Source organism: Pseudopipra pipra, chromosome 1 (assembly GCF_036250125.1).
Source record: "Pseudopipra pipra isolate bDixPip1 chromosome 1, bDixPip1.hap1, whole genome shotgun sequence".
NCBI lineage: Eukaryota > Metazoa > Chordata > Aves > Passeriformes > Pipridae > Pseudopipra > Pseudopipra pipra.
In genome coordinates, this window is record NC_087549.1 from 113,615,401 (window position 1) to 113,643,120 (window position 27,720).

Here is a 27,720-nt window from a genome sequence, read left to right on the forward strand (position 1 = left end):
TTTATGAAATGCTTCGAGGCTTTCAGTAGACAGTGCATTATTCTGTTCACCAAAAACCCCATACTTCTTTTACAGTATGGTGCCCCACACTAAGTAGCAGACCTTCCTTTCCCTCGTTAAACACTTGTGACACCTCTCACCCCTTTCACTGACGTACAAACTGACAAAACTGAGCACAATATACTCTTCTTATTTCCCAAGGTCTTTCAACTCCAACACACAACAGAAACAAACATTGCTGGATACACAATACAGGAACCCAAGATCTCACAGACCACCATATTGTCCAAGAGCTGAGGTAGTGGCTGTTGCCCTGTACTAGGAGGGTCTTAGATGACGACAGGCAAGCCAGGGCTGTGGGCAGAGGTGTTGGGCATTTTATAGCAAGCTCCTTCTCTCAGTTCCAGTGGATCTACAACACATGCACCTGGTGCTCAACTATAACCATATCCAAACGCAAGGAACACAGTGTAGGACAGCTGCAACCACACAGGAACCTCAGGAAATTCAGAAATAAATGAGAAGAAAAGTAACTGCAGAGCAGGCAGAATCAGTCACTTGCCAACCAGTGCCCTCCAGTGGCTCCCACAGCATCTCAAGGAACTGAAGACAAGAACCTGCTTTCAGAGGTCAAAGGCACTGTAATTGTATCCCTAATGGACAGACACAAAATGGTGACATTTGAATGCCAAATAGCTCTTTTTAAAATTTACATTCTTGCACGGTAGCCTCATGTCTGCTATCATTACATCCCATATCCACAAAAACCTACAGTCCATCAAGTGAATAAAATATTAATCACAAACCATGTAAAATGAGACAACAGAAACCAAAGTGATTCCCAAGACAAAAATGTTTATTTGTACTCTTCAAACAGGTGTATATTCAACATCCTTAAACAAGACCAGTACATATGTCTAGGGCAAGCTGAGTAAGTATCATTAGAATATAATGCCTTCCTTAATAATTAATGTTCGTAAACCAAGAATTAGTTACAAATTTATGACCCCTTACACAGGGGTTAATGTTTTCAGTAAGACTATCCCAGTACTAGGCAAAACAGAGTGTTTGTAAAACAGGACTAATCATTCAGTTCCAGTACCATATCACAGTTTTTTAATGAATAGGAAGTATTAGTGGGGGGAAAATACCCAGTGCCAAGCTGAGTGTTCTCAAGCACTAAAGAGCAAACACAAATGGTGAATTATCTATAGAAATTTAAATAAACTATTTTAGTTACTGAAACCTCACTTTTTGTCTGAAAAAAAACAAGAATATCATAACAGACTGGAGGAAAGAATTCCATAAAAACTTTTTCTCTGGATTTGCCTTAGAATATAGGCTTCTGTATAAGAACAAGAACAATTAAGATTTGGGGGTTTCAGTGGTAGAACTAGTATTGGAATAATAAAGAAATAATTTAAAAATATATATTAATTTACCACATTTAGCTTATATAGCCCTTTATGTATCTTACAAAATGCTACTGTCCTATATACTGCATGTAAAAAAAAAGTTTATATATATAATGTGCATGTACACATATAAAGGAAAAGCCAATCAATTTGGTATTAAAAAAACCCAAAAACAAAACAAAGCATAAGAAAACACACTGAAAGTTATGCAGTAATGAGGAGTGTATGCTCCATGTGTGCGTTAGTATAACAGTGCTTCCAACCTCAAAACTTCCTCTTAAATGCCTAAGCAGAGTGCTTGCTCCAAGTCAGCTCTACCAGTGATGTTCCCAACTGCCACAAACGTCTGACGTTACTTAACTTCTGGCCATCTGTTATATTTAGCACTAAATCAGAAGTAAGGCAAAAGAACTTTTGACATCCCTGAATATCTGAGGACATTCGTGAGATCTCCCAAAAATTAATGCAAAACAATACAGGAGCACAAAAATGGTACCCCTGAGCTGAAGCATCTTCCTGTCTACAGAAAGCTGCCCTAATGCTTGCCTTGTTCAGAGTAATCCAGGCTACCTAAGTATGACAATTATTCCCAGGCATCTCCGGTGTTTTAGCAAGTTTTGAATGACAAAATTGATTGCGTTTGTGCTCATGACTTCTGGTCTAAAAACGCCACTGAGAACAATGAAAAACAGTTCTGATACTGCTCAGACGTTAGGATTGGATATTCAGAGCAGATGGACATTCTTGTTCTGTAAATCCTGATGTCAACCCTTGTCTACCAGCTGGAAGAATGAGTCCTCTCTTTATGTACCTAGCATATGTTTCACCAAAAAAAAAACAAACCCACACTTTAGTACACAAGAAAAGCAAAACAGATTTTTTTAATCCATCTTCTCTTGCATCAACCTTAAAAGGTAAAAAAAAAAAAAAAGACCAACCAAGGCAACCCCACCCCTAAACTTCATAAAATCACAAATTTTCCAAAACCAAAATTATCCTCCCTGATACAGCAAAGGTGTCTGAAAAAAAAAACCAGTTGAGATACCTGGGGAATAAAAGAGACAGATGCCTTTGAGAAGTTTTCTGGGAGATGGGTCATAAAGGATTTCAGCACCCGTTGAAGTTTTGTCCAGTGAAAGAGTAACTTCAGAACTGGGGAGGCTGGATCAGGACTTCAGTCCAGTTGACATGTCAGTCACTGGCAGGCACTGAAATGAATGCAGTCATCCTACTGGCACACAACCCTTCTAACTACACAAGCATGACATACCATGGAATTCCTCTAGCATTCCTTGGAGTGTTCTGTGGAGTGCAACACTTTGCAGCTTAGCTAGAAACCCAGGAGAACAATTCGGAGCAGTGGATACCCAAGAGTATCCTTCCCCATCCTCCCAAAAATGCCAGTGAAGAACAACCGCAGGTACAACACTAAAATGAACCACAGGCTCCAGGGTTCAGAACCCCCAGGTCAACATCTCTGGCTTGCTTTGGGGAATGGGATTCTAGAAGAGCCTAACACCCAGGAACAGTCAGGGAAAAATTGAGAAATATAAAAATGCAAGGATTAAAAAACAGAAGGGGAGGTAATGATCCCCCTCTAGAATATTCCCTTTAAAACAGTGTAATTAAAACCTTTAAATTCACCTAGAAACTGGTTTCAAAACAACCTGACGGTTTTAACAACTTTCAAAAATCAAAATATTCTTCATTTGATTTCATTAAAATATCCCTGTAGCCCCCTGAATAACTGCTATCACTTGTTTTGCACTAACATTGCTTAAATTAATATAATCATAAGCATGCAAAATGTTAAAATTTAACTGCATATACAAATAAAACCAAGTTCTAATAGAAACATTTCCAATATTTCAAGGTTACAGGCTTGATTCAGTCTCTGATTAAAACCAGTGTCTCTTCCCACAGCGTCCAGAGACAACAAAACCTTGTATTTTACGGTGTAGGAACACACTCAAAGTACACTTGTGTATATAAACCAGGTATGTAGTGCAACTTTTCTACTGCATATCTTAAACCAGTTGCATTTTAGCCAGTAAAATGACAATCACCAAGCCAACACTGCATGCTGTGTCAAACTAGGCTGTATAACACAAAACAATACCTCTTCAGAGACATTCATGTTGTTACTGTTGCCTAGTGAGTGGCTTTGAACGAAGCTTAATGATAGATACATCCACTTGAACCCAGACATAAATTCGAAAGGCAGAAAGCTGCATTATTTCAGCAGCCTGATTGATTTTTTACGTGCTCTGGATGACTTTGAAGGCAGGTTATAATCTCTCCGACAGGCCTCCCTTCATAGCAGATTTGATACACAGCCGTGAACAGCGGAAACCTGAGGAAACAGAGTGGGAAAAGCAAAGGCAGGGTAAGTTTATTCTGTAACATTTTCTTAAATGAAGGAAATAAAATGGGGTGAGAAGAGGGAGGGGGAAAAGGAGAGATGGAAAGAACCAATTTTTTTTTTCTACTTGTCAAGTGATAACACTGGGCTGAAAAGCACTAGATAAATACAGAACCTACATGAGTCACTCTCAGAAGCCCAGCTGGCTGTAATGGAGCCTGTGACATTCATTATGTATGGCAAAACCATTAAGTGATCTAAAAAATAAATTAAACCCACTCATATCTTTCTTGGCCGTTCTTACAGCTGTACTCATCTATGGTTAAAAAAGGATGACTGGCACATTGGTTATGTATTACTTCTGAGCAACAATTTGATAATACAGAATATGACAAAAAGAGACACAAGAAGACATTGAAGGTCAAGTTTTTAATAAGAACCCAAAATGAAACCTGGATTTTGAAACACTAAATTCCCATCTACTTTTTTCCTTTTTTTTTTTTTTTTTTAAATTGGCCACATTTCCAACAATCCCCAAATTATTCAGGCTTTTCTGATAATATGAAGGCTTTTTACAGCAAAGACACTTTACAGAAATTTGTATTTGCTTTCTGTACTGCCTGGACAGTGACAGCCAGACAAGTGCCATTTGTATACAAAGCCTGATGAATTTTAGGGATTAATTACCTGTTCAAATACATACGCCATTTCAGTGTGGCCTTTTATAAGGAGCACTGGAGACAGTGAAATAGTTAATTTCCGAGTGATTCAGAATACATCTGGACTAGGACTTTCTCCTTAGGAAAGCTGTCCCATCAGTTACTCTAAACCTTTATGTAATGCACATTTCAGTGTTGAGCAGAACCCCAGTCAGTACTGAGCACCACATCTGCTTGCCCATACACTCTGCTGTCACGTGTTACTGCAGCAACTCTGGTGTCAGCACATCGCTCCGAACTAGACTTCTCAAAGTGAGCCAGAGGTCACAAGAGAAGCCATGAACCATCCAGGAGTACCATCACACCATGGTGACTACTGCATTCTCAGGGGCACATACAGGATTTGTACCTGGCTTAATGCAACATTTCCCCATTACTGGGGAAAAAAGTGGGGGAATGGACATGCTTATGGCTTTTTTACAAGTGCTTAACTCAAAATGTAGAATTTAATTTTCACCTGAAACATTTTAATGTTCCACTGCAAAATGTGTGTCCATTTCCTCTGATTTATTTTTGTGGAGAGCAGACAAAAATAGCAGCAATAGCAAAAACTACTTCAGATCAATCCAACTGACTTGATTTTTGGTTTTATTTCATCAGTAGAAAGAAACCTATCATATAGCCACATAGCTGGTCTCTCAAATCCAAGGCTACACTACTTAGGTTGCAAACCCCTTACTAGGAAATCTGCAGGAAAAAAAATTTACACAAAGACTTGTGTGCTTCTTAACAAATCTCACTTGTCATTGACTTCCTATGTTATTTTGGGCTGGAGAGGGGCTGAATTTGCTGTTACCATTAAATGTAGGCACCAATAAAATTTGTTATGCCTACGTGAGAGGCGGCCACAAAATATGTGAACCTTCTGAGGCAAAAGCAAGCTTCCCACAGCTTGAGATACAGTACTGGCAGTCACTTCTCAGTGAAGAAGCACCACTACTAGAAACCACAACTGAAGTCCTGCTGCTTATCACAGAGCACATTGCTGTGCACAGATCTGCCCCACTTCACACAGGGAAAGCAGTACCAAGGCTGACTGCAGGCTCAGGGCCAGCAAACTCCAAATGCATCTTCTGCCTGAGCACATCAAGAGGGTGAGGTCTATAACTGTTGAAATGAAGAAAGTAATTGCACTGCTAATATCAGTAGGCATCAACCCTGCTACCAAGGCTCTTTTGCTGAACTTTGACTTTAGTATATGTCTGAGCAGTGTTGAGACTCCTTTTGTAGGAAGAGAGTATGAAATTTTATCCTTACTACACTGTTACCTCTTCACTTTGAAACCGTGGCTGCTTCACTGTGTTTTGTATTTTAAAGTAGTTTTTGAAAAACACATCGAAAGTTGCTTTCAAAAGCCTTGTTGAATGAAGAATCTTTTATGAAGAACTGACACATATATGTTGGCATACCAGAAAGAAATTAGCAACACTCTGTTTTCATGTCTTTCATTAAAAACACAACTTGAACTCTTCTATAATGCACTCTATTTGTTGTAAGGTAGAACAGGATATAAAACAAGCAACCTAAAAACCCCTCAAACACAGCATCCTGTCTCATTTAGGAAATCATAAACAGCAAAGAATGAAGCAAACATTTTAGTTACACTTTTTCTACAGTTAGCTTAATTACTGTACACTGAGGGAACAGACTTAGGTGCCTTACATCCAAAGATAATATTAAAAATTTAATCATTTAATATAGCTGATTCATTAAAACTAGACTTTAAAAACTGCTTTGGAAAAAGAAGTAACAAGGCTTGGTCTTCTAACTGGCAGTTATTTATTTCCTGATTTTGCCTCTTCTACAAACAGGAACAGATAAATGCATCCCTTAATCTCACAAGGAGACAACTGTGTGTGTAGCTCTAAGAACCGTACATGTTCTGACTCAAACACAAACGAACAAAGCCAGGACAATCTGCTTGATTTCATACCACAAAAAAGCCCTGACCTACAGAAGCAGATGGCAGGTGTTAACCTACAGCAAACTGGAAGTCACATTACAAAAGAGAACTGTGATGTCTAAACTAAAATCCATGTGGTAGAAGCAGGCACTCTATTCAGATGATAACCTATACAGATCCTTTATAACAAAGCTCCTCTACTTGGAGGTAAGTAATGAATTTCCTACTATGAAATGAGCTCTAGAGCCTTTTCACAAGTCTCTTCAGGAATCTCTGCTTCTGTTTTCATGCATTTTATTCTTTTCACATGTTAGAACACACTTGCTGTGCTTTTCTGTAGTAGCAGAAGGCAATAATACATTCTGCAAACAGAAGGGCATTCACAAATTTAATGTTCCACTAATAGCTCTATCTACACCAGTAGATATTTTGAGGGTCTATTCACTTCTCTCTCTGATTTTAACTAGGAATTAAGCTGCTCTTATTGTAGTGATTTTATTTTTGGCTATTACATTTATGAAGATATCAAAAACAAATACGCAGAAAGAATTACGGAGATAAAAAAGGGGTATGTGGAAGTTGTTTTATCTGTTCTTACTTCTCCAGCATTCCTTTCTGCTTCAGGATGCGATACACTTCTGCAGAAGTCCGTGGTCCTTGCAGTTTCTGACCATTCAACATTTCTTTCTCTAATTCTTCGATAGACTAATCAACAGAGGGGAAAAGAAAAGAAAGAAAAGGAGAGCTAAGATGAAATTTTCAGAAAGCTTGACATCGATCATCTAGACAAAAAAAAAGTTACTGAGGGTTTTTTCTTTCTCAAAAGTGACCTTAATGGAGCATATATAATATTCTCCTATATTCTTGTTTGTCAGTATTCTCATTCTTAAATCTGCATCTCCCAACATCTTAAGTCTTGAGTTTTTTTTTTAAACCACCTCTTTTTAACACCTTTACACTCATTCTACACTCAAAAAAAAGAGGAAAGAGAAGGGTACTCACTCAGTAGAGCTAGTATGACTCAGATACCTCTACTATTGCTCCAACAAACCAGGAATGCAACCACAGATTTCACCCAGTGAATAAGGTACCTTTCCAGTTTTAACGACTGCTTCTGCTACACGTCGATTCCGGCCACCGTAACACGTTGTGATGAGATCAGCAACGCCACAGCTCTCCAGGAAAGTGGCAGTAGACACCTGTCCTTTGCAAAATATTTTGGCAAAGGCGATCATCTCCATTAGGCCAAGGCGAATAACGGCAGCTTTGGTATTGTCACCGCAGCAAAGACCATCACAGAACCCAGCTCCTACTGCTACTACATTCTAATGAGAGGAGAAATGGGAAACGAGTCAATTATCATTTATGGAATCCTAGAAGACACCAAAAGACAGAGTGCAGATGTCTTTAAGAACTGCAAACACTTTACTAGTGAAAGACTAGGTTGTTTTGGGTTATTTTGGTTTGGAGATTTTGATCTCTATGGGATAACTTTAAAAAAAAAAATAAAAAAAATATGGCAAGCCTTACATTACTAAGTATTTCCAAGGATAAAAGCACAGTTAAAGCTCTGGCACAAGTTGCCCCCAAGGCTGTACAGCTATTATTTTTGACTATATCTAAGAACAGGTTGTGCTACACCCAAACAAGGTTTTAGCTAGATTGAGCTATTCCTGCCCTGAGGTAGGGGTAAACATTCCCCTACATTCCATAGTTCTTTTATCCAGATTTTCTTTATGATTAAGTAACTCTACGAAACACTGACTTCTATGACATCCTAAGGGACCAAATTCAGCCAAGTCAATAGTATCCAGCCCTTTCAAGTATGCAGAGTTCCTATAACAGTAATAGTTAATCAAGGATTCCCAGAAGGTTCATGACACAGGATAAACTTTCTTAGCAAAAAAAGTGTTTGTTTTTCTCCTTAGACCTGCTGAGAGCATTCTACAAAGAATGTGCTGTTTCTTCATGAACAATCGGCGATAGGACCTCTTCTTTGGTTCAAGAACATTAGAATTAGATGAGATACATTTGAGTGAAGTAAAAACTATTTTCTAGCCTGGGAGTCAGAGCATAGACTGGCCATGGTTCCATTGCCCCTATCAAAAAAAACCCCAAACCCCACAACAAACTGTACCAACCCCCCCAAAAAAGATGGTGTTCTGGCATATTGATAAAGCAAACAAGAAAGTAATGGATGTAGTAATATCTTTTTTATCATGTAACATCATGTAATATCATGTAACAGCAGCAGTGACCTCAACAGAAAGCACAGGAGAATGAACATTATGGCACCTAATGCAGCACCTGATGCAGGGAAAAAATAAAATCAACCAACCAACCAAACCAACTTTAACTGTTGATGAATAAAGAGCAACAGTCAGAAGTTGCTAATAAAAGCAACCAACTGATTAACAGCTGGTTTAGTTTTGTTTTTTGGACTGTAAGAACCACAAATGCCAGACAGCTGCAGAGCTGTGTGGCCAGTCATGGCTAGGTGACTCCGAATCAAATGAGGTCAGAGGATGAGTCACTGCTTTTTGAGCAGCTAGCTGAGGCCTAAAGGTGACCCTAAAAGTTGCAGACAGATCTCTCAACATCAAACCCAAAGCAGCCAAAGACAGTCAGCTTTTAAAACTGGTACTTTAGATCACCTTGGCTTAAATCTTAGCTGTGGTGATTCAGTGAAGGTATGTTTTCATCAGACACCTCTTGCAGAGCCACCTCCAATATTTGTTCATTTGGTGGCAAAGCAAGAGGAAGTCAAACAGATATTTAAGAAGTTTTCAGACTGGATAACCCATTTAAATGCATTTTACATATGTGATGTCTGCATGTATTTAGTACTCAGCTAAAAACCAAAAACATATCTGAGCAACCTCTGAGCTTTTTCCATAAACTTCTTGAACACTGCAGTACTAAAGTTTCCCATTCCCTCCAACTTTGTCTCCTTGACTTTCCTCTCCACTTTAAAGCAGCCTAGCTGATCATAATATACAATACAGTTTGGCCTATGGTATTTTGTTGTCTACTTCTACTTTCTGCAATATTTGTCTTTGGAGCAACAGAAATACTCTTTTAACCAAGTCATACCAAGACTACTTACTTCAAAGAAAATGGTGTAGGGAACAAAGGAAGCTATGAGTTCAACTCTAAAACACTAAGCTTCTTGTTTGTACAATGTCCCCATTGTATGTGCTTAATGCAGTTTGCAAATAATGAGGAAACGAGACAACTGATTATGCTCTAGAACACACACCCATGACTAGGAGACTTATATCCTGGTCTAGGAGACTCTTATATCCTGGTCTACACAACCCTCAGGCCAAAACTGTGAATTCACAAGGTCTACCATCTGGTTTCATTTAAACCCTTGAAGAATCTCTGACAACTGTCCTGTGTCTAATATACTGGAGAGAACTAATTATACCACACTGAAAGTTACACTTTACTCAAAGTTGAGCCTCTCCTTTTCCAAACAAAACAACAACAACAAAAATCTCACAAAAAAGACTGAGTCATCCTTCAGACCAAAACAAGACCAAAACAGGCAGTTTGGTACTTGAAATCTCTGGGTGTAGGCAGTAAGCTGAGTTTGTTTCAGGAAGATGCATAACCAAATGACAAATTGGCACACAAGAACCTAATGGCACTAGCACTATAGTGATCCTCTGAGAAGCACCCTGCAGGGGGCAGAACCATGTAAAGATCTGGCAAAAACATCTTTCTGTATCATATAGTTGATCCAGAACGCTGCCACTGCCAAAGCCTACTCCTGAGGTGTCCTGGCTTTAGTAGGAACAGAGTTCATTTTCTTCTTAGTAGTTGGTACAGTGCTGTGTTTTGAATCCAGTATGAGAATAACATTGCAGATGGTTTTGGCTGTTGCTGAGCAGTGCTTGCTCTAAGTCAAGGACTTTTCAGTGCCTCATGCCTTGCCCAGTGAGGAGGTGCCCAGGAAGCTGAGGGGGAACATAGGACAGCTGATCTGAACTGGCCAAAGGGATATTCCATACCACAGAACCAGTATATCAACCCAGTATATCAACTGGGGGGAGTCGGCCAGGAGCCATCAATCGCTGCTCGGGGACCGTGGGTGGCGAGCAATTGTCATGTGCATCGCTTGGTTTTCTTGGGTTTTCTCTCTCTCCTTTTCCTTACAATTACTATTACTATTGTTGTTATTGTTATTATATTTTACTTTATTTCAGTAATTAAACTGTTCTTATTTCAACCCTTGAATTTTACTTTTTTTTTCCCCTCGACTCTCCTCCCCATCCCAATGAGTTAGGAGGGGGTTAGTGAGAAACCAGCTGTAAGGTACATACAAAGTTGCCAGCTGGGATTAAACCACCTTGTTAAGTTACAAGAATTCCTGTAAATGCAATGGGTGTATATTTGTGCAAGTGGCGAGAGTCGATGTTTCCGTGAGCTCTCAAACCCACTACACGCTTCAGCAAACACATTTCCCCTATCTTGGCATTAACAGGTTTTTACATTAAAGCATGCATCCTGTAAGCAAGATCCACAGGGTGTTCTTATATTGCATATGGTTTTAAGGTACTAAAACCTTTGCCCTAACAGGCGAGTCTTTAGATGGTCCGGTCCAGAAGCTGGAGCTAGCCCTACTCCTAGTTATTCCAGAACATGAGCAAGGAATGGATTCAGTTACTTTGTCACTGGGATAGTGAAGCTATGCTCTGGAAAAGAAATGCTGATGCCAGGCAGTGCTCACAGTATGTGTCAGAACAAATGAGAAGTGTCTTTTACTTGCACGTGACCTGCTGCAAACATGCCAGAGGTCACAAATGCAAGGTCAACAATGACCAAGAAAACAAGGACAACAAGTCTGCAGACTGTGCTGACAGATTGTTCTCTTAGTCAGTGCTCAGAACTATCAAACTGACAGTTCACAGAATGTTTATGGAGAGCTCACAAAGACAGCTTCAGCAGCCATTTCTGAGGTAACTGTTACATTTCCATAATTAAATGGATCAATAAGAGAAGTAAGCAGAAACGTTATTTCACCTGGGACATCCAACCTTCCTTGAAGTAGCATCACAGCTCAGCACAGCCTGCTTTTCCTTTGCTAACACACGAACTTGGAGAAGCTCCTTGCTTCACATGATGGTTGAGAGAGGTCAAATGAAGTCTCAAAAAATCGAAGACAGTATCAGCAGGACTGTCAGAGAGGTTAAGCATAAACTGTTTGCCTGCTCCTGCAAACTTGAATTTCATTTCTACTTAAGCTCAGGAAAAAGGAAAAAATTATCACAATCGAATTCTATGGTACCTAGACTGACTATCCAACAGTGACTGCTCTAAACACACCTTGCAAGACCACCTTTGCAAGTAACAATGCTGGGTTACATAACCTGGTAAACAATAAATCATCACTATACTTCTTCTTTACTTAAGGCTACGCTGGAGCCATAAGATTTAGAGTCAGGCCTGAAGGAACCCGAAAGACAATGACAGCTGCTGCTCCTTCTCCTTCCTACAGGAACTGTCACATCTGTCTTGTCTTTGGCTCCTGCCACTTGAGGGTTTTTAACTCTCCAGATCCCTGAACGTAGGGCAGCTGAAGCCACATCCACAGGTTAGGTTCTCACTTCTCTCACACTCACCCCTGGCACTGCTGCACTGGGTGAGTGATTTGGGTACAGTTTACCCCTAGGAGTGCAGGTAGCAGAGTTTACATTGCCTCTTGAGTATGCTGCTATGACTGCACACCAGCTCAGTCTGGCCTCACATCTGTGCTGCCTGTAAGACCCTACCCTGGCACAGGCAGTAAGGACTGTAAGGACACCTCAGAGGTGACAGCCTTGGGTCTGTGCTACTCTGCAGTATCACATCCCTCAGCAACCAGAAGCACATCCATATGTATGCACAGCTGCACACACCACCCTTACAGTGGTGTCATAAACTTTAAGCACTTCCTAGGCAGGCCCACTCATCCTCTGGCAAAGGCAGACGAACTTGTGGGTGGCCTTGAGCCAGGTCACCTGTAAAGCCAACTGGACACCTTGAAACAACTATCCAATATTTGAAGTTTGTTAATTCCTGGCCTCAACACTTAAAAAAGGTCACCAAACAAACAGGAAACATGCATCAGTCTTCATAAGAAAAAAAGTCCTCACAGAGAAGAACATGCCAAGCACTTTTTGTTTCAACAGCAAACAAGATACTGTAGACAGCTGTTCCTCCTCAGTATCATCAGATTTTGTAAAGTCACTGCCACTGTCTATTCAGCCAGTCTCCAAGCTGACACAAGACTGCAGTTTCACTGCACTGATTTCCATACTTCACTGTATCTCCATCAGGCCATTGTCACAAATGTAAGTGCAGGAAATGAAGTGGATATTCCATATATATGTATATAAATAGCAATCAGGCGCATGTCCTCTCATGACCACCAAGCAGCAATGCCTATTATTACAATCTGAATTCAAATAGGCTTCAAAAACAAATTTCAAACCTAAAATTATCATTGTAAGGGAAAGCTGTGCTCAGAGCATTCTTTGTTACCCTTCTGTATTTTTTCCCAACCTTCAGGCAACTACCCACATTGAAAATCTTCCCCGTTTAGAAAGGCTTGCAGTAATAAAAAGTGAGGTAAAGTATAGGCTTTTAACATTCTAGTCCATTATGCCAGTAATACCAGAAAAGTCTTCTTTTCCTAAGCTGGTATTTACAGAAAAATGGAGAAGCTGGGAGAATGTACTTTTTTCATAGGGTACTATTTCTCATGCTTTAAATACCAATACATGAGTTGCTTTTACTGTTTCCACATCCAAAAAGGCAGTTTGGACTGTTTGCCTGCTTACCTCTGTCCTCCTAGCTGTAGTTTGCAGTGACATTACTGACATTCTGAATTGGCACTGCTACAGAAAGAGAGTAAAACCTCTCTTTTTATACCTGTACCTTAACACATGACACTGTCATCTTGTGAAATAGGAGTTTCCTCCTTCCAGCAAGTTAAATAATGTTAACTTTTACTATTTTTTCATGAAGTAACTTTCCATATTTAAGAATGTAACAGTCTGAATGTAACTGACTGAAGCTACATGAGATTTTTCCCTAAAAATAACCATATGAAAAGATGCTTACTTTTCACATTCTTATTACAAGGACTCAGATTAATATTAAAAAAGAAACATTCTTGTCGTTACCCTTAGCAAACAATTCTCCTAAGAATAAGTATATACAACAGCTAAGAAAAATGCTATTCCCATCTGAGTTTTGCATTTTGCCTGACTTGGACCTTTACGATGGAGTTTTGAGTGTCTGCTGACTACCTGCTTAGTTTGATGGGCTCATCTCTAGCACAGTTTCAAAAGATTTGTCTGGAATAAAAATTTCCTGAGACAGAACTCCTCTATCAAACAAGAATTTAGGCTAGTCAGAAAACATCCTGCTGAGTAGTTTGAAAAGGATGATAAATCTGTAAAACTTTTTGACTAATCTCAGAGGGTTTTACATAGGGATTTCTTTTCTGCTAACCTCCCACATCACCAGAGCATTTAAAAGCAATGGCTGTGGAGCCAAATCGAGAAATTGTTATATATACAGTAACTTCAAAACATGTTGTACCAAAACACCCAACTCCAGCAATGCACAGACCCACAACTTCCTCCTTCTCAGGACTTCCAGTATGACAGCTGTCAAGACAGAATTATCAAGAAAACTAGTATGCCAAAAAAAATGCTGTTATAGCTATCAATCTACTTCCTGCTGAGCAGGAGTCCTCCTTAAAGACATCATTGCTTAGTGTGATAGCTTTGCAAACAAATGATGCAGTTTACACAAAATTTCAGCAGCAAAAACAAAGCAAGACAAATAATTATCCAAAACACTAGAAATAAAAAAGTAACCCAAATTATCTACTAAACCATTGCATCCATAAAAAATTATTCATAATAGGTATCAGATGATGTCAACTACGGTACTGTTGCCCACAGTGCCAAGAAACGAATGCCTTTCCTTCACAAACAGCCTGTAAATTAACCTGAAGAAATAGCAATTAGAATATGTTTAAGTTAGCCTTTGCTTCCTGACAGCATCAGTTTTGTTAACAATAAAATTTTGAATGAGTTAACTGTCCGAAATAATGTTTTTCCTATTCAGGTCATTTCTGTATGTGGTTATCCACACAGACCTTATGCAGTGTATGTCCACAAAACATAAAATGTAAGAATGCTCCCATTGTTCAAGCCAATGAGGAGAGGAACAGTTTTGTCAACAGACACAAAAGATTAATGCCAACTCCTTTTTCCCTTTCTTTTTGTGAACACACTGTTGCAAAAAGAAAAAGGGAACTACAACAGATTTAGAAATACATCGACCAGTCAGACATTTTCAATACTTGTTCATGACTGCTAAGGGAAAGATGTAGAAAGAGAACTTGGGAGACGGTGAGACATGGGTCTAAAAGGCAGCTCTCAGAACATGCTGCTCCCTAATTTCCCATCTGGTTCTTCTGGAAATGTTATGCTGTAGTTTTATGTATTATATAAAGCACAATAAGTTTAATTCCTTAAATGGAAATACCCTCTTTTTTTCTACAAGGATCACTATTTCATCTCTGTACCATCTGCAGCCAGTTAATCTTACCTTCAGAGCACCACAAAGCTCAACTGTTTCTGCATCATCTACTACAGTTATTCGGAAGTTTGGAGTCTGCAGGAGTTCTTTGAAAAGAAGGCCATTTTCCAAGATTTTGCTGCCTATTGAGAGAAACAAAGGAAAGTTGAAAAAATGAATAATTTATTTATATGTTATTTAGCTTTCCTGCACAAGCCAAAACACTTAAAAGCAGAGATAAGGTTGTTCTAGCTCCATCCTAAACAGATTCCTGTTCCAAGGGACCAAGAACGTGTCTACATTGCACTTAAAAGTTCTGCACTGAGTTACTCTGGACTTCTTCATAATTCACTGTCTGCTCAGCAACAGATTCTAAATAACAATTCCATGAATTCTCTATACATTCTCCATTATTTGATCATTCCCTTTAAAAGAAACAGGTAATAAAAAAACAAAGGTGAATTAAGAATATAGCAGGAGCAATTCTATCAATTATTTTAAAGCCTGCATTCCAGAAAAACACCTACTCATAAATGCATGTCAAGGATGTTTTATTAATTGAGCATGCTGCCACTCACAACTGTTTCTAAACACTAAGAGGTAATTCAACCATTCAAAATTAAGTTCAATGCAAAAGCTGTGAATGAGATGTTACAAAGTTAACAATGCACAAAACTGTAAAAATTAACACTGAAAAAAAAATAACATGAACTCTGTGCTATTACGTGTGAGTACCTGTATGCATACACACACATATATGCCTATCTAGAAACAGTAAAATTCAAGACTAGGCACATCTTCATGCTGCAAAGGTGTGCAGACATCAACATGGAACTAAAACAATTTCCAGCTTTTGGGCAAAAAAAGTGTTTTGAGAAATTAAAACAAGACATTGACACCTTAAAAAACAAATGAAAAAATCAAACCAAAACCATCTGTGACCATAACATCTGAGCTGGAGTACAGAATATATAATCGTTTATCCATATAAAGCTGTGCAGACCAAGAAAATCTTAAACACAGTAATAAAATCAAGCAGTTTGCTCTGTGGAGGGTGATAAAAAGCACGCTGGTATTTCACATGCTATGGTCACAACCCTAGTGAGAATGATTAAAATTGTGCTCTTCTCTCCCCTCTATTTCCACTATTGTCCTAGTACTTTTGTAAGTGTAAACATTTTACAAAATTCAATCAACAGCTTCTGATAATAGCCAGCTAATGTGGAAAACGGTGAAATTTGAGCTATTTGGTGTGCAACTGTGAGGACAGGAGCATGTGTTAAACATTCTTACAACTTGCAACAATACCTATTGTGGTTTCACAGAATTTGTCTGCTGCCACCTCATTGGCAAGGTTAGCTCCCATCAGCACACTGATGTCTATTCCCATCTTCTCTCGAATAATGTCAGAGATCAGTCTGAGTCCCCCAGGGCCTTCATCTATTCCCTGCAGCCAACATTAAAAGGAATTACTAAAAAGTCATTCATTAGGCAGAACAGAGAAGTAAGCACACAATTAGTCTTGTCAACAGGTGAGAAGTGAGACAAGGCCTAATCAGAGAGAGACTAAAGATGACAGATGTACTACCAGGGAAACTTCTGCTATCGTGACCTCAGAATCAGGGGAGGTAGCACCTTAAGAATAAGGAGTAAGCTCTAGATGATGATAACAGTTTTTATTCCATGCTCAAGGACCTGATTCTAAGAAGTGCTGAATATTCAACTTTGTTACTTCAGAATCTCAGCTACTTATTATCAGTGTATTCTTAATAAAATCTGTGAAGCATAACCATCCATTATGAATCAGGCTTGCATTTGGACTTGAAATTGCACCAAAACTCACAAAATGGTATCTGAAAAACTTGTTTTGTGAAGAGGCATCTGAACTGAAGTATCAGAGGCAGATTCCCTCATGCTCATTCCCTACTAGCTTAAACCCTGCTTAATAATTTTGAGTACTACTAGAAATGGAACAGCCATTCACAGATGGGTAGTGAGCTGAACAACCGAGAATAATTTAACTTCTAAGGATATTTTTAATCTATATTTGTAATGCACTCTTCACAAAGTGTGAAAAAAATGGTAGCAAGAGGATCTTAGAAAAGATCGCCCCACAGATTAATGCTGCAATGGAGAAGAGTCTGGTACCCTGAATTGTCTGAACCAAGAACTCTGAGACCATTTTCTTCTCATAAAACCTTCCCTCCCAGCCTGCTAAATGCAGAATACTTTTGAGTTTTTAAACAGACAAGCTATTAAAATGGTCATTCTTTCCCACAGTATACCACCTCTTGTGCAGTGCTATTTTTTAATGTTGGGGATTTGATATTTTTGGGGATTGGTAATTTTTAATTATGACTTAGTGTGATCCTCTACTAATTCCAGATATACATATACACACATACACTTGTAGGCTGCCAGTGGTGACATTTCAGACAGGCAGTAATTTGCATTTCCACAGATCAGAGGTGCTGTTCCTTAAATAACACAGTGCAGTCAAGAGACATGCAGAAATGCCTGTATAAAACCTGCCAATTAACATAAAGCTTGCATTCCTGCATTATTTTTCAATCTGTATCACTTAATGCACAGATCTGCTTTCTCATCTTTAATGAGCCATATAGGAACAATCTGAAAGTAAGTACACATATATATGTTGTATTTTTCCCCTCATAGTGTCAAAGATGTCCCCACAAAATAACTGTAAGGCCCCTCTCCCTAAGCACACGTATTGGGAACAACTCCAAAAATGTGAATACCTACATCACAATTATTCATGCAAAAAAAGGCGATCAGAAAGGCTTAGGTGCCAAATTCTGCTCCACTATGAAACTCATGTACTTTCTGACAAAGTCGAGGAGAGCTATACCTGTTTCTTGTAGAGTTAAATCCAATCCTGAATGATAGATGACAGAACAAAAACCAAACATCTCTTCCTCCCCCAAAAAAACAAGGCTCTAACATGGGAATTTTCCCTGGGCAACAATATTCCCCAGGCAATGCAAGTCCAATTCTGCGACCGTATCATTTCCATCCTAACACACCTGTCAGAGCAATCCCTAGGGCCTATAATAGGTAAATGAAAATGAGACTCATGTTGAGGTTGCCTGAAGAGTATTTTGAATTACTTTCACCTAACCTGCTTCCTGTGCTCACTGCTGTACCACTTGATGCAAGTTGCATAAGGTTCCTCACCCCACACCCACACAGTGATTTGTTACTTTTTCATAGACACGGAGCTTATGTAAAGCAACACAGATGCAAATGTTTCAATGGAAATGTGTATTACCCAGCAGAGAAATGTCATTATCTCCCAAAGACTAGTTTTATTATCAGATGTTAGGCTCTGCTTGAAGATTAGTCTGTCCAAAAAAGAAAAAAAAAAAAACAAACCAGAAAAAAGACTAAAAGATGACACACCGCTAAGCTGTCAAACAATTTAGAAAGCACAGAAACAAGATGTCCCACTAACGGTATTTTTCAGAGCAGAACTGCACTTTTAACTGCCAAAGTTAACACAAGCCACTTTAACAGCACTAGCATTGAGCATAAGACGTAAAAATATGACATTGATGAAAACAGCCTGCATAAAGGAGATGCAAAAGTAGGGGAAAGAATGCATTCCTGCCTCTACTGCTTAGTTTCATTGTTGTGTTAAATCTCTACCATTTCTTTTTAAATGATACTTTTAATGATGCACAGTTACGACTTTTCATAAAGACTGACATGTACTTTGCATTCTCCCACCAAACATTAAGGGGCAATCCTTCTTTGGGAAGGCTGCCTACAGATGCAGTGTTGCAATGTGACAGTGGGAAGCTGCCTAGTAACCAACTTGGCTTTGCATGGCAGGTGCCACTATTTCACTTCCATTACACTAAGCACTGGGTTTTTGTTTTGTTGGGGTCTTTTTGTTTGTTTGGGATTTTTTTTTTTCTTTGAAGATAAGTATTTTCCCACATGTTTATTTTTTTAAACATAGCCATTAATCAACATTCCATTAAAGTACTGATAACCAGAACAGTAATTCCAAGGGAATACAGGCCTGGGACCCTGACTTCAGGTATGCTGACATAAATCCTCATTTACTCCACCAATTCATTAGTTAGTCCTATCATTAAAGACAAGAGAACAAAAATCACAATTAGCAAATTAAAGGAGAATATTTATCTTGAGCTATGCATTCAAATATTTTAACAGTGCCTTACTTTACTCTTCTACGATATGAAGAGTTTTTCTACAGAATGCAGCAAGAGCACTCGGGCCGCATTACTTTTTCATCCATCTCAGCAATATATCAGGTCAACACTGACAAAACAATACAGATTTGATGGGCTTAGTTAGACAAACTAAAGAGACAAGCTTGCAGAAAGCGGTGATAGGGGATTTTTGTTCTTTCTGAGCACAGATCCATATATGTATCATTTTCCAGAAATGACAGTAAACAAGGGAATGTGTGCTGAGAAAATGGCCTGCTCTCAACAAAGCAACAATAAACCAGAATCTTCCAAACCTTGTGGGAATGGCTTATTATTGGCAGCTAAACACACAGGGGGAAAAAAGCCCACTTACCCAAAAAACAACCACAAAAATAAGCTAATCCACATTTTAAAATTTTCCTGCCAGCAAAATTACAAATACTCCAGTGAAAACACTTCCTGCACCTCTGCCCCCTTCTATTTCCTGTGCTTAAACTGTCTTTTCAGGTAATGCTGAACAGACACTCTTGTTGCAACATCATATTTGACATGAACAAGAGCACTATCCTCTCAGTCACATGAAATTCTCTCAGCAGTTCTTAAAATCATCAACTCAGCATGTGGGATGTGCATTAACAATCAAAGCATTATGCTTGTGCTCTGTTCTTCATCTAATGATGTTTTTGGAAACAACAAATAGAAGACTGGAAAGCTTAGTGGTGCAAAACATATTGACTCCCCTCTTTCTTTCTAAAAGTCTTGTTACCAGCCTCATTTTCCTCTTCCTGCAAGCATTAACCTAAAATAAAACCTGCGTAACAATCCACTAATGACCAAGACAAATTCTAATCTTACACCTAGAAAGGTTTAATGGAACAATCAAGTGAATAATGCACAGAGACTTTTCATATCAAAATATCAAGCCATCTTGTTTTAGAAGGTTCCCTGACACATTCTCAGTTACTAACACACAGTATTTATCATACCTTTATAAGAGTTATGCCGAGCGCTTTCTTGGGTACTCGTCCTGTCATTTCATCGCAGACTTTATGAATGAACTGATGAGGAATGACAAAAACCAGCAAGTCTGCATCCTCTACAGCGTCATTAAGGTTTGGGATAGCAACCTGTGGAGTTATGGGAGAGAAAGGCCACATAACTTCTTAAAATTAACACTAGATACAAGTGGTATCTGATAAAGTAAAAGCAGTTTGGTCTTATACAGAATGCTACAAACTACTGCATTTCATCACTGAAATTAAGCAGCAACAAACTTCCCAGACAAGCAAAAGAATTTAAGCTTTCAAATAAGCTATTTTATATCATAGAAAGAGCATCTTCACAGACACCAGCATGGTTAGTGCCACAAAAATTCAAAATGTTTTGTAACATTCAAACAAGTACTTTTAGTAATAAAATATAAAATAAAAAGCTGCCTTCTCTTTGACAAAATAATCCCAATTTTTGATAAATTACCACATGCAGAAAAGTAGTTTCTTTCCTTAGTTCCTTATACACTCAAATTTCTTCTTCAGGCCTCTTACACTTACTAGTTTATATTCCCTTTCTGTGTACCCTTGGATTTTGTTTACCCTTTAAGAAGGTGACCAATTTTGAAGCCACTTGGCAACTTCACTTTACCTAACATTTGATGACCACCTTAAAACAACACTCAGGTTTAAAACGTAGCAATAACCTCCACCTATTTATAAAGAGAACAAGTCTGAATAGGCAGGCAGTGGACAGCAGAAACACCACAGGTGCTGAAGGCTGGGGAAATGGGATTTCAGCATTATCATTAAAGAGAAAACTACAATGCACAGCAAGTCACGTTTTTTCCTGCCCAAAAGCTCTACCAAACTGTCAGCTGCTGCAGCCTCTTCCTATAATGTTGTTGGGGCAGGAGTGACCACCTGCTCACCCACTATCAGGTTACACCAACAGAGAATACGTGTGGAGTCCCACTGTTGTGCCCTGGCAACGCTACATCTTACATGCTGATCTGACTGCACATGGTTGAAACACAACTGAGAACCAAAAAAACTGCAAACACCTCGAAGTTTGCTTGAGACACACTGATTCTCATCAATACTTTTAAAGAGTTTCAGGATACCTGACATCAGTTCTCACTGACCAGCCAGCTCTCTTCCAAAGTTGAGGCCAAATTTTTTTTAATGGGTATGGCCAAAGCTGTTACTTTTGCCCTTGTTTTCACATTTGCTTCTTTATACAGAAGCTGAAGTAACATAAAAACAATAGTGAGACCAAAAAAAAAGAGAGAGAGTGCATTGGATTCACTTAATTGCATAGTTACATAATTTTATTGAGTCAAATCTCTGAAGTCATCAGTAAAATAGCATATAGTCTGAAATATTATAAACCCTAAAGGTGTTAACAAAACAATTTTTACCTCCACTCACAGCACAAGCAATATTCCCTTTGCTCCATAACTATAGTTTAGCTTCTGAGCCTTACCACGTTATCTGGCAGCTTGTGTCCAGGGAGATACTTTACATTTTCGTGTTCTTTATTTATGATATCTGACAGTTTTCTCCCATTAATATTCTCCTCGAAGACCCACATCTTCACTGTGGAAGCAAACTTCTGCAATTTTTGTACATTATTGCCTACTATTTTGGCAACTGCAGAACCCCTGCAGGAAAGAAAACAAAAATAGTCTTTAAAAAATTATGATTTTGCTATAGAAAAAAAGAGATTGTCTTTAAAATAATCAGAAATGCACAGATTGTTTGACCACTTACCATGCAGATATTGTAAAACAAATGGAAAATAGACCAGTCATTCACACTGGCTGCTTCCTCTCAAATGTATTTACAGTAGGTTGGACTAAAGCATTTACTGAAAACATCCTTATTTACTTTTTCTGCTTATTTGCTATCCAGTGGGAGTTTAGGTTACCGAATTTCCCCAAAATCAAACTGATTATATCCTCAAAGCAGAGGTAAAAGGGACATACTAAATTTTTTAAAATGGATCATTTTCACCTTAAGAGATGGGAAGCTTCTTTGCTAAGATGACTGACCCATCAATTGTTGTACAACACTGATAGACACTGAAAGCCAAAACAAGCATTTATATATTGCAGAAGTTATAAGCTTTATGGTTATGCAGCCAACCTCACAGAATTTAACTATTGCAACAGCATCCTCTGAATTTGCAGGCAGACAATTCCATTACTGTTAGCCTTTTATTCTCCCCAAGAACAGCACACAGTGGAATCTGTAGGATGGAGATCAATTTTACTTCTCAAATCTTTAAGCAATAATGAAATTAATCAGAATTACAAGAGGAGAAACAAACACAACCTTCCCTTTCATTCCTAGCACCAACAGCTATATGGAAGAGAAAGATGCAACTTTATGAAACCTGTGAACCTAACTTCCTTTCCCAGGATAAGGAGGCAGCCTCATAATTACCGATAACCTACCAAGCAGACACAAGAAAAATTTAAAAAGAATCATTCTGCTTCAAGAGCTTTTAATACGGCACAACTCACTGCACTGCATTAAAGATGTGTGCTATCACAGGGCTAAGGTCACATTATAGGCAGTGGCAGAGAAAAATTATAGTACCCTAAGTAGACCTTTTTCAGTTAAACCATAAAACTTTACGTCTTAAAAGAATGGAATTTACTTCTCTAATAGCACTTCACACACTGAAAACTCCCCTGGGTTCAGGAAGTGATATAGAAGGCACAGTTAGCCATCTCTTATCAGGCTCATATTCTGTATCTGCACACACACAGCGTGGTTTCCGCTTCAATGCCATACAGCTCACCAGCAAAAACCCCAAATTTCAGATCCACACAAACAGCATGAATCAGAGTAAACATCACACAGGTATGTGTTCCTCAGACAGTGCTTTGAGTTCCTTGAACAAAAGCACATTTACTACTACAGATTTATATACAAAGTCTGGATCCTGGCAAATCCATTGCCTCCAATTTTGAACTTCTCTACACATTTTCTGTGCTTGTTGGTGACAGAGCAAGACAGAAATAACTGATTCAGCAACTCTCCAATTGGGATTTTCAGTCTGCCAGCATAAAGTCTGGCAGTGTGTACTACCTGAGTGAGACATTAATTCCATTAGTATTTAACACTTAAATGCCTTAGCTGCTTTTTTTTTCAGCCTTTGAATGCCGTATTAAAAAGTGAAGATTTGCCTAGTCTTAGTTTCTAAGTTTAAGAAGACTCTCCTGACTGGCTTCTCTGGTTCCCCATTTCCCATTATACTGCAACCACTGTTTTAGGACCATTTCACAGTTGGTCTGCTTTCCGCTTATCGCTTTAAAAGTAAAGCACGAAACCCACAAACTCCTGAAGTTGCCCTAACAGCAGCAGCAGTGGAGGTCACAATATGCAAGTGCAAATTATATTATTAACTCTAGCTCTACCACTGTCCCTGAAAAATCATCTCAGTTATATTTTTCCTCCAATTTTTCTACAGAAATTTCCTATCCTCTGTTTGGCAACTTCCCACCTCTTCCTAAAATCTACAGTTTCTGTTCAAGTTGGGCAATCAGGTTAATTAACAACTGGTTCTAACAAAACAGAGAAGGATAAATTCTGACTGTGCACACCTTATTAACCTGCCCTGGAAGTATTATCAGAAGAGCAGGCTACAGTACATGACCCAAGCAGCTCTTGCAGTGGGCACTGTCCTTGAATCCCAAGGCTCCAAGGCACATTCCCAAGGTGTACTCAACAGACACTGAAGGATCTACTTTATCCCCTAACAAAAAGATCCTAACATAATCACTTATCCACCAGCTGAGCAACCCTAAAAGGGCAAGGCCAGCAAACATGCTGCCCTTCCACGCCTCGTGAGCCATCTGTCCTGTCCCATGATCTTCCATCAGGTGTCGAGTGACCCCTGCCAAGTCAACTTCATTGTTAAGGTGACCTCTCTCTAGCAAACTGACCAAACAAGTCTGACTGGAAGTAGTTTATCACCAAGGTGACTGGTTCAACCCTTCTAAATGGTTACTGTCCTGCCAAGCTCCTTTAGGGTGTTTTCTTTTCATCTCAGATATAGGTCAAAGGGCTGTGAGAAGGCAAAGACTTCCATACAGTTACTGGCACTTGTCCAACACAATCATCTCACAGAGAACCCCCAAAACCCACAGTCTCCAAACAACTAGGGATGCCAAACCACACTTAGATCGACTAATTACATGCTTACAGTTTAGGCACCACCAGTCACACACTCCTGTAATTCAGGCTTCAAAAATATGTAATCCCCAAATATCAATGATCAGATGTTTATAAATACTTCCATTTCTCTCTAGTTACCTACTTTTAAGCATTAAATGCTTCCACTTTAGGACCACAGGCCCCAGTTCAAAAAGACACTTACAAACACACAGGTATACAATCAAAATTAAGTCCGATTTAGTTCAGTGGTTGCATACATTATTGAATCACAGTGGTCTGTAGTCAGGGTTTTGTGCCTGTCACCCCATGGACTTCGAGGAAGAAACCACCCATCTTTCCAAGAATTACTGTTTCCAATTTTGGTTACTTTGATTTCTGCTTTCCTGATGCAAAACCCCTCACCATCAAATATGAAATAAGCTACAAGTTACTGGAATACATTTATCCTCAAAAGAAAGGAAAAAGCTGATGCCTGGTAATAGCATTCTCTCTTTCTCTCAGCGTAGGAGATATGGGCATTTTGCCACTGACTCATCCTATTAGGCAGGCGCTTTTCTTACTATTAAGCTGATCCAATGAGGTGAAAACAAAATACATGTGCACGTGGTTATTGCTAGTAGGCAATATTTGCAAATCCTTTTGCTTCTGTAAGTGTGTTTCACAGTGAATAATCAAATATAAATGCAGTCAAACTTCCTGTAAAACTTTTTTCCCCAAGTTTCAAATATGGAACAACAGCAACAATACTCCTAAAAGACTAGGTCTCACTGCATATTTCCTTCTGACATATGCTGCAATGCTCAGTACCTCCATGGTCATCTTACAAGCTAGTGCAAGGAAAGCACGACATGCTGCATTGAAATGTCAGCCATTCCCTCCACAAAGAAAAGCACAACTTGGCAGCTGCTGATATTTTTAACAGCAGCAAAAGCCAAGTGCACGGAGTGGGCAGGGGGTGAGCAACAAGTCTAAGATCACCCCAAAAAAAGACTGGCAAGTTTGGTTCAACAAAACGCAGCACCTTGCTCTACACTGAACTCCTCTGAGTTTAGATTTAAGGTCTCAAAAACCAGTGTTATCAGAAATAATGTGTGCTTAGCATTAGGAATTGAAGTGACAAACTGTGAAGTTATATTTACATAACACATTGTACTTAACTTGTTCACTGTAAATAAGGACCCGGTGTACAAACTGTGATCAGGAATGGTAGAGAAATAGGTAAAGAAGCCAAAGAGATAAGTAAAGCCAAAGAAATAGGTAAAGAAACCAAACAAAGGGCTATTAACACGATACTCCTTTCGGAGAACGATTTGAAGTAAATCTACTGCCTTCTTAGACGCAGCAGCAAGTTTAAGCCTAATTATAAACTAGCAATAGAGGCAGCAATAAAACCTTGTCTCAAGCTCTCAGTGTGCCTTAGCATAATCAATTTGGAAAAAAAAAAAAAAAAAGAGAAAGAAGCCATTTCAAATAACCTAGCGTCTCGCAATTCTTCTTTGAACTGCCGAGGAAAACAGGAACATAGGAAATCCCGAATCACACTTTTGTAGACAAGTGGGATTGTTGGCGAAGCCCTACAGGCAGCGCGTAGTTAGAAAACAGAATAAACTATAATGTTCAGCATCTTTAATGTTTACGTCACCCGACACTGGACAAAGCACACAACAAATACCAGGTTAAAAATGTCCTAAACCAACTTCTTCGCAGAACAGACGGGTGTTTTACAAGCTCGATTCTGCCGCTTCTTCCTCCAAGCACATCAGAGCATCACCTCCCCTCCAAACTCCGAGGGAGCCCGGGGGCAGGACGAGCCCCACCCGCACGGCCCCAGAGCCCGCCACAGACCGGCGACACCGCGTCCCACCGCCGGCACCGGGAGCCCTCAGCGCCGCCACCCCTGAGGGGCGCGCGGCCGCGGCGTTAAACCCTCCGGCTGCGGGCGGGGAGCGACAGCAAGGCCCGGGCGGGCACAGCCGCAGGGGAGGCCGTGCCGAGGCGGCCGCCCAGGTGTCCGCCCTCCCAGGGGCTGCCGCACTCACCAGTTTCCCGAGCCCACGATGCAGACCTTGAGGGGGCCGGCGGACAGGGCCATGGCAATGCCGCCCGCGCCCCGCCAGCGGCCGCGCCGAGGAGCTCCGAGAGGCGACCGCCCCCCGCTCCCGCCTCCGCCGTCAGGGCTCGCCCGCGCCTCCCTCCGCCCCTGCGGCGTGCCGGGAACTGTAGTTCTATCCCCCCCCGTGCCGGGTCTGCGGAGGGGACGAGGGCTCCCTTGGAGGACGAGGCTGAATGGAGCCCTCGGCCAAAACAGGCAGCCCCGCAGGCACTGTGCCATAGCACAGAATCACAATTGGGTTGGAAAAGACCTCTGAGGTCATCAAGTCCAACCTATGACTAAACACCGCCATGTCAACTAGACCATGGCATGAAGTCCAGTCTTTCCTCAAACACCTACTGGGACAGTGACTCCACTGTCTCCCTGGGCAGCCCACTCCAATGTCTAATCACTCTTTCTGTGAAGAAATTCTTCCTAATATCCAACCTGAACCTCCCCTAACGCAGTTTAAGACTATGTCCTTTTGTCCTGTTGGTTGTTCCTTGGCAGAAGAGACTGACATCCTCCCCCAGCCCAAGTTACAACTCCTTCCAGGCAGTTGTAGAGAGCAATAAGGTCACCCCTGAGCTTCCTCTTCTCCAGGCTATACAACCCCAGCTCCCTCAGCTGCTTCTCACAGGACTTGTGCTCCAGACCCTTCATCCACTTCGTCGCCCTTCTCTGGACTTGCTCCAGCTCCTCAATGTCCTTCCTGAATTGAGGGGCCCAGAACTGGACACAGTACTCGAGGTGTGGCCTCGCTGGTGCTGAGTACAGGGGAAGAATCCTTATTGTCACCATTTTCTACTGAACTAATCCCATACATTTCAGCCATATATGTAACAAAAAAACTCTTCTACTCTTACTGCTGGAGTAGTGCTGTATAGCTTTGGAGTAAGTCTGTGAAGCATCCAGGTGTGGAGGAACCAATGTATCCTGTAATAAAGCAGGTTAGAACTGGAGGGATCTTAACAAGGGAAATATGGGCATTTTCAAATACTCCTTTCCCCTCAGCCTTCAGCCAAAATCATGTTGTTCTCCATTCCACATGCTTCTCCAGAGAAAAAAAAAGTGGATGAGCTATCAGTTTGATAAGATGGGTATTAGTCATCTGTGATAAACTTTTCCATCATAGGTGTATTTCTACTGATACTTTTAGCTATATTTAATAGTAACCTGGAAGGGGAGACCAAGGGGAGATCTCATCATGGTCTACAACTTCCTCAGGAGGGGAAGTGGAAGGGCAGGCATTTCTCTGATGACCAGTGAC

At 40.0% G+C, this 27,720-nt stretch overlaps 1 protein-coding gene across 2 annotated transcripts; it reads right to left on the minus strand.

The window, feature by feature from the left end:
- Positions 1–835: 835 nt before the first annotated feature.
- Positions 836–26,705, minus strand: GPD1L (glycerol-3-phosphate dehydrogenase 1 like). 2 transcript variants are annotated; one of them, XM_064672404.1, is made up of 8 exons: positions 26,398–26,705; positions 21,657–21,834; positions 20,168–20,308; positions 16,291–16,429; positions 15,013–15,125; positions 7,491–7,724; positions 6,998–7,104; positions 836–3,768 (listed from the first exon to the last, which is right to left on the minus strand). In XM_064672404.1, the coding sequence occupies exons 1-8, from the start codon at positions 26,688–26,690 to the stop codon at positions 3,654–3,656; spliced, it is 1,320 nt and encodes a 439-aa protein (XP_064528474.1). In that variant the 5' UTR covers positions 26,691–26,705; the 3' UTR covers positions 836–3,653. The 2 variants fall into 2 exon arrangements, with proteins under 2 accessions (XP_064528474.1, XP_064528482.1); XM_064672412.1 differs by lacking the exon at positions 26,398–26,705 and adding an exon at positions 26,031–26,049.
- Positions 26,706–27,720: the final 1,015 nt, after the last annotated feature.

Excerpts from the sequence above, each read along its gene's own strand:
- GPD1L (XM_064672404.1), bottom strand. The coding sequence starts at position 26,690 with ATGGCACAGTGCCTGCGGGGCTGCCTGTTTTGGCCGAGGGCTCCATTC. Across the intron at positions 20,309-21,656 it reads ACAAGCTGCCAGATAACGTG|GTTGCTATCCCAAACCTTAA; the intron begins GTAAGGCTCAGA and ends ATAACTCCACAG. Across the intron at positions 15,126-16,290 it reads ATTCTGTGAAACCACAATAG|GCAGCAAAATCTTGGAAAAT; the intron begins GTATTGTTGCAA and ends TTCTCTCAATAG.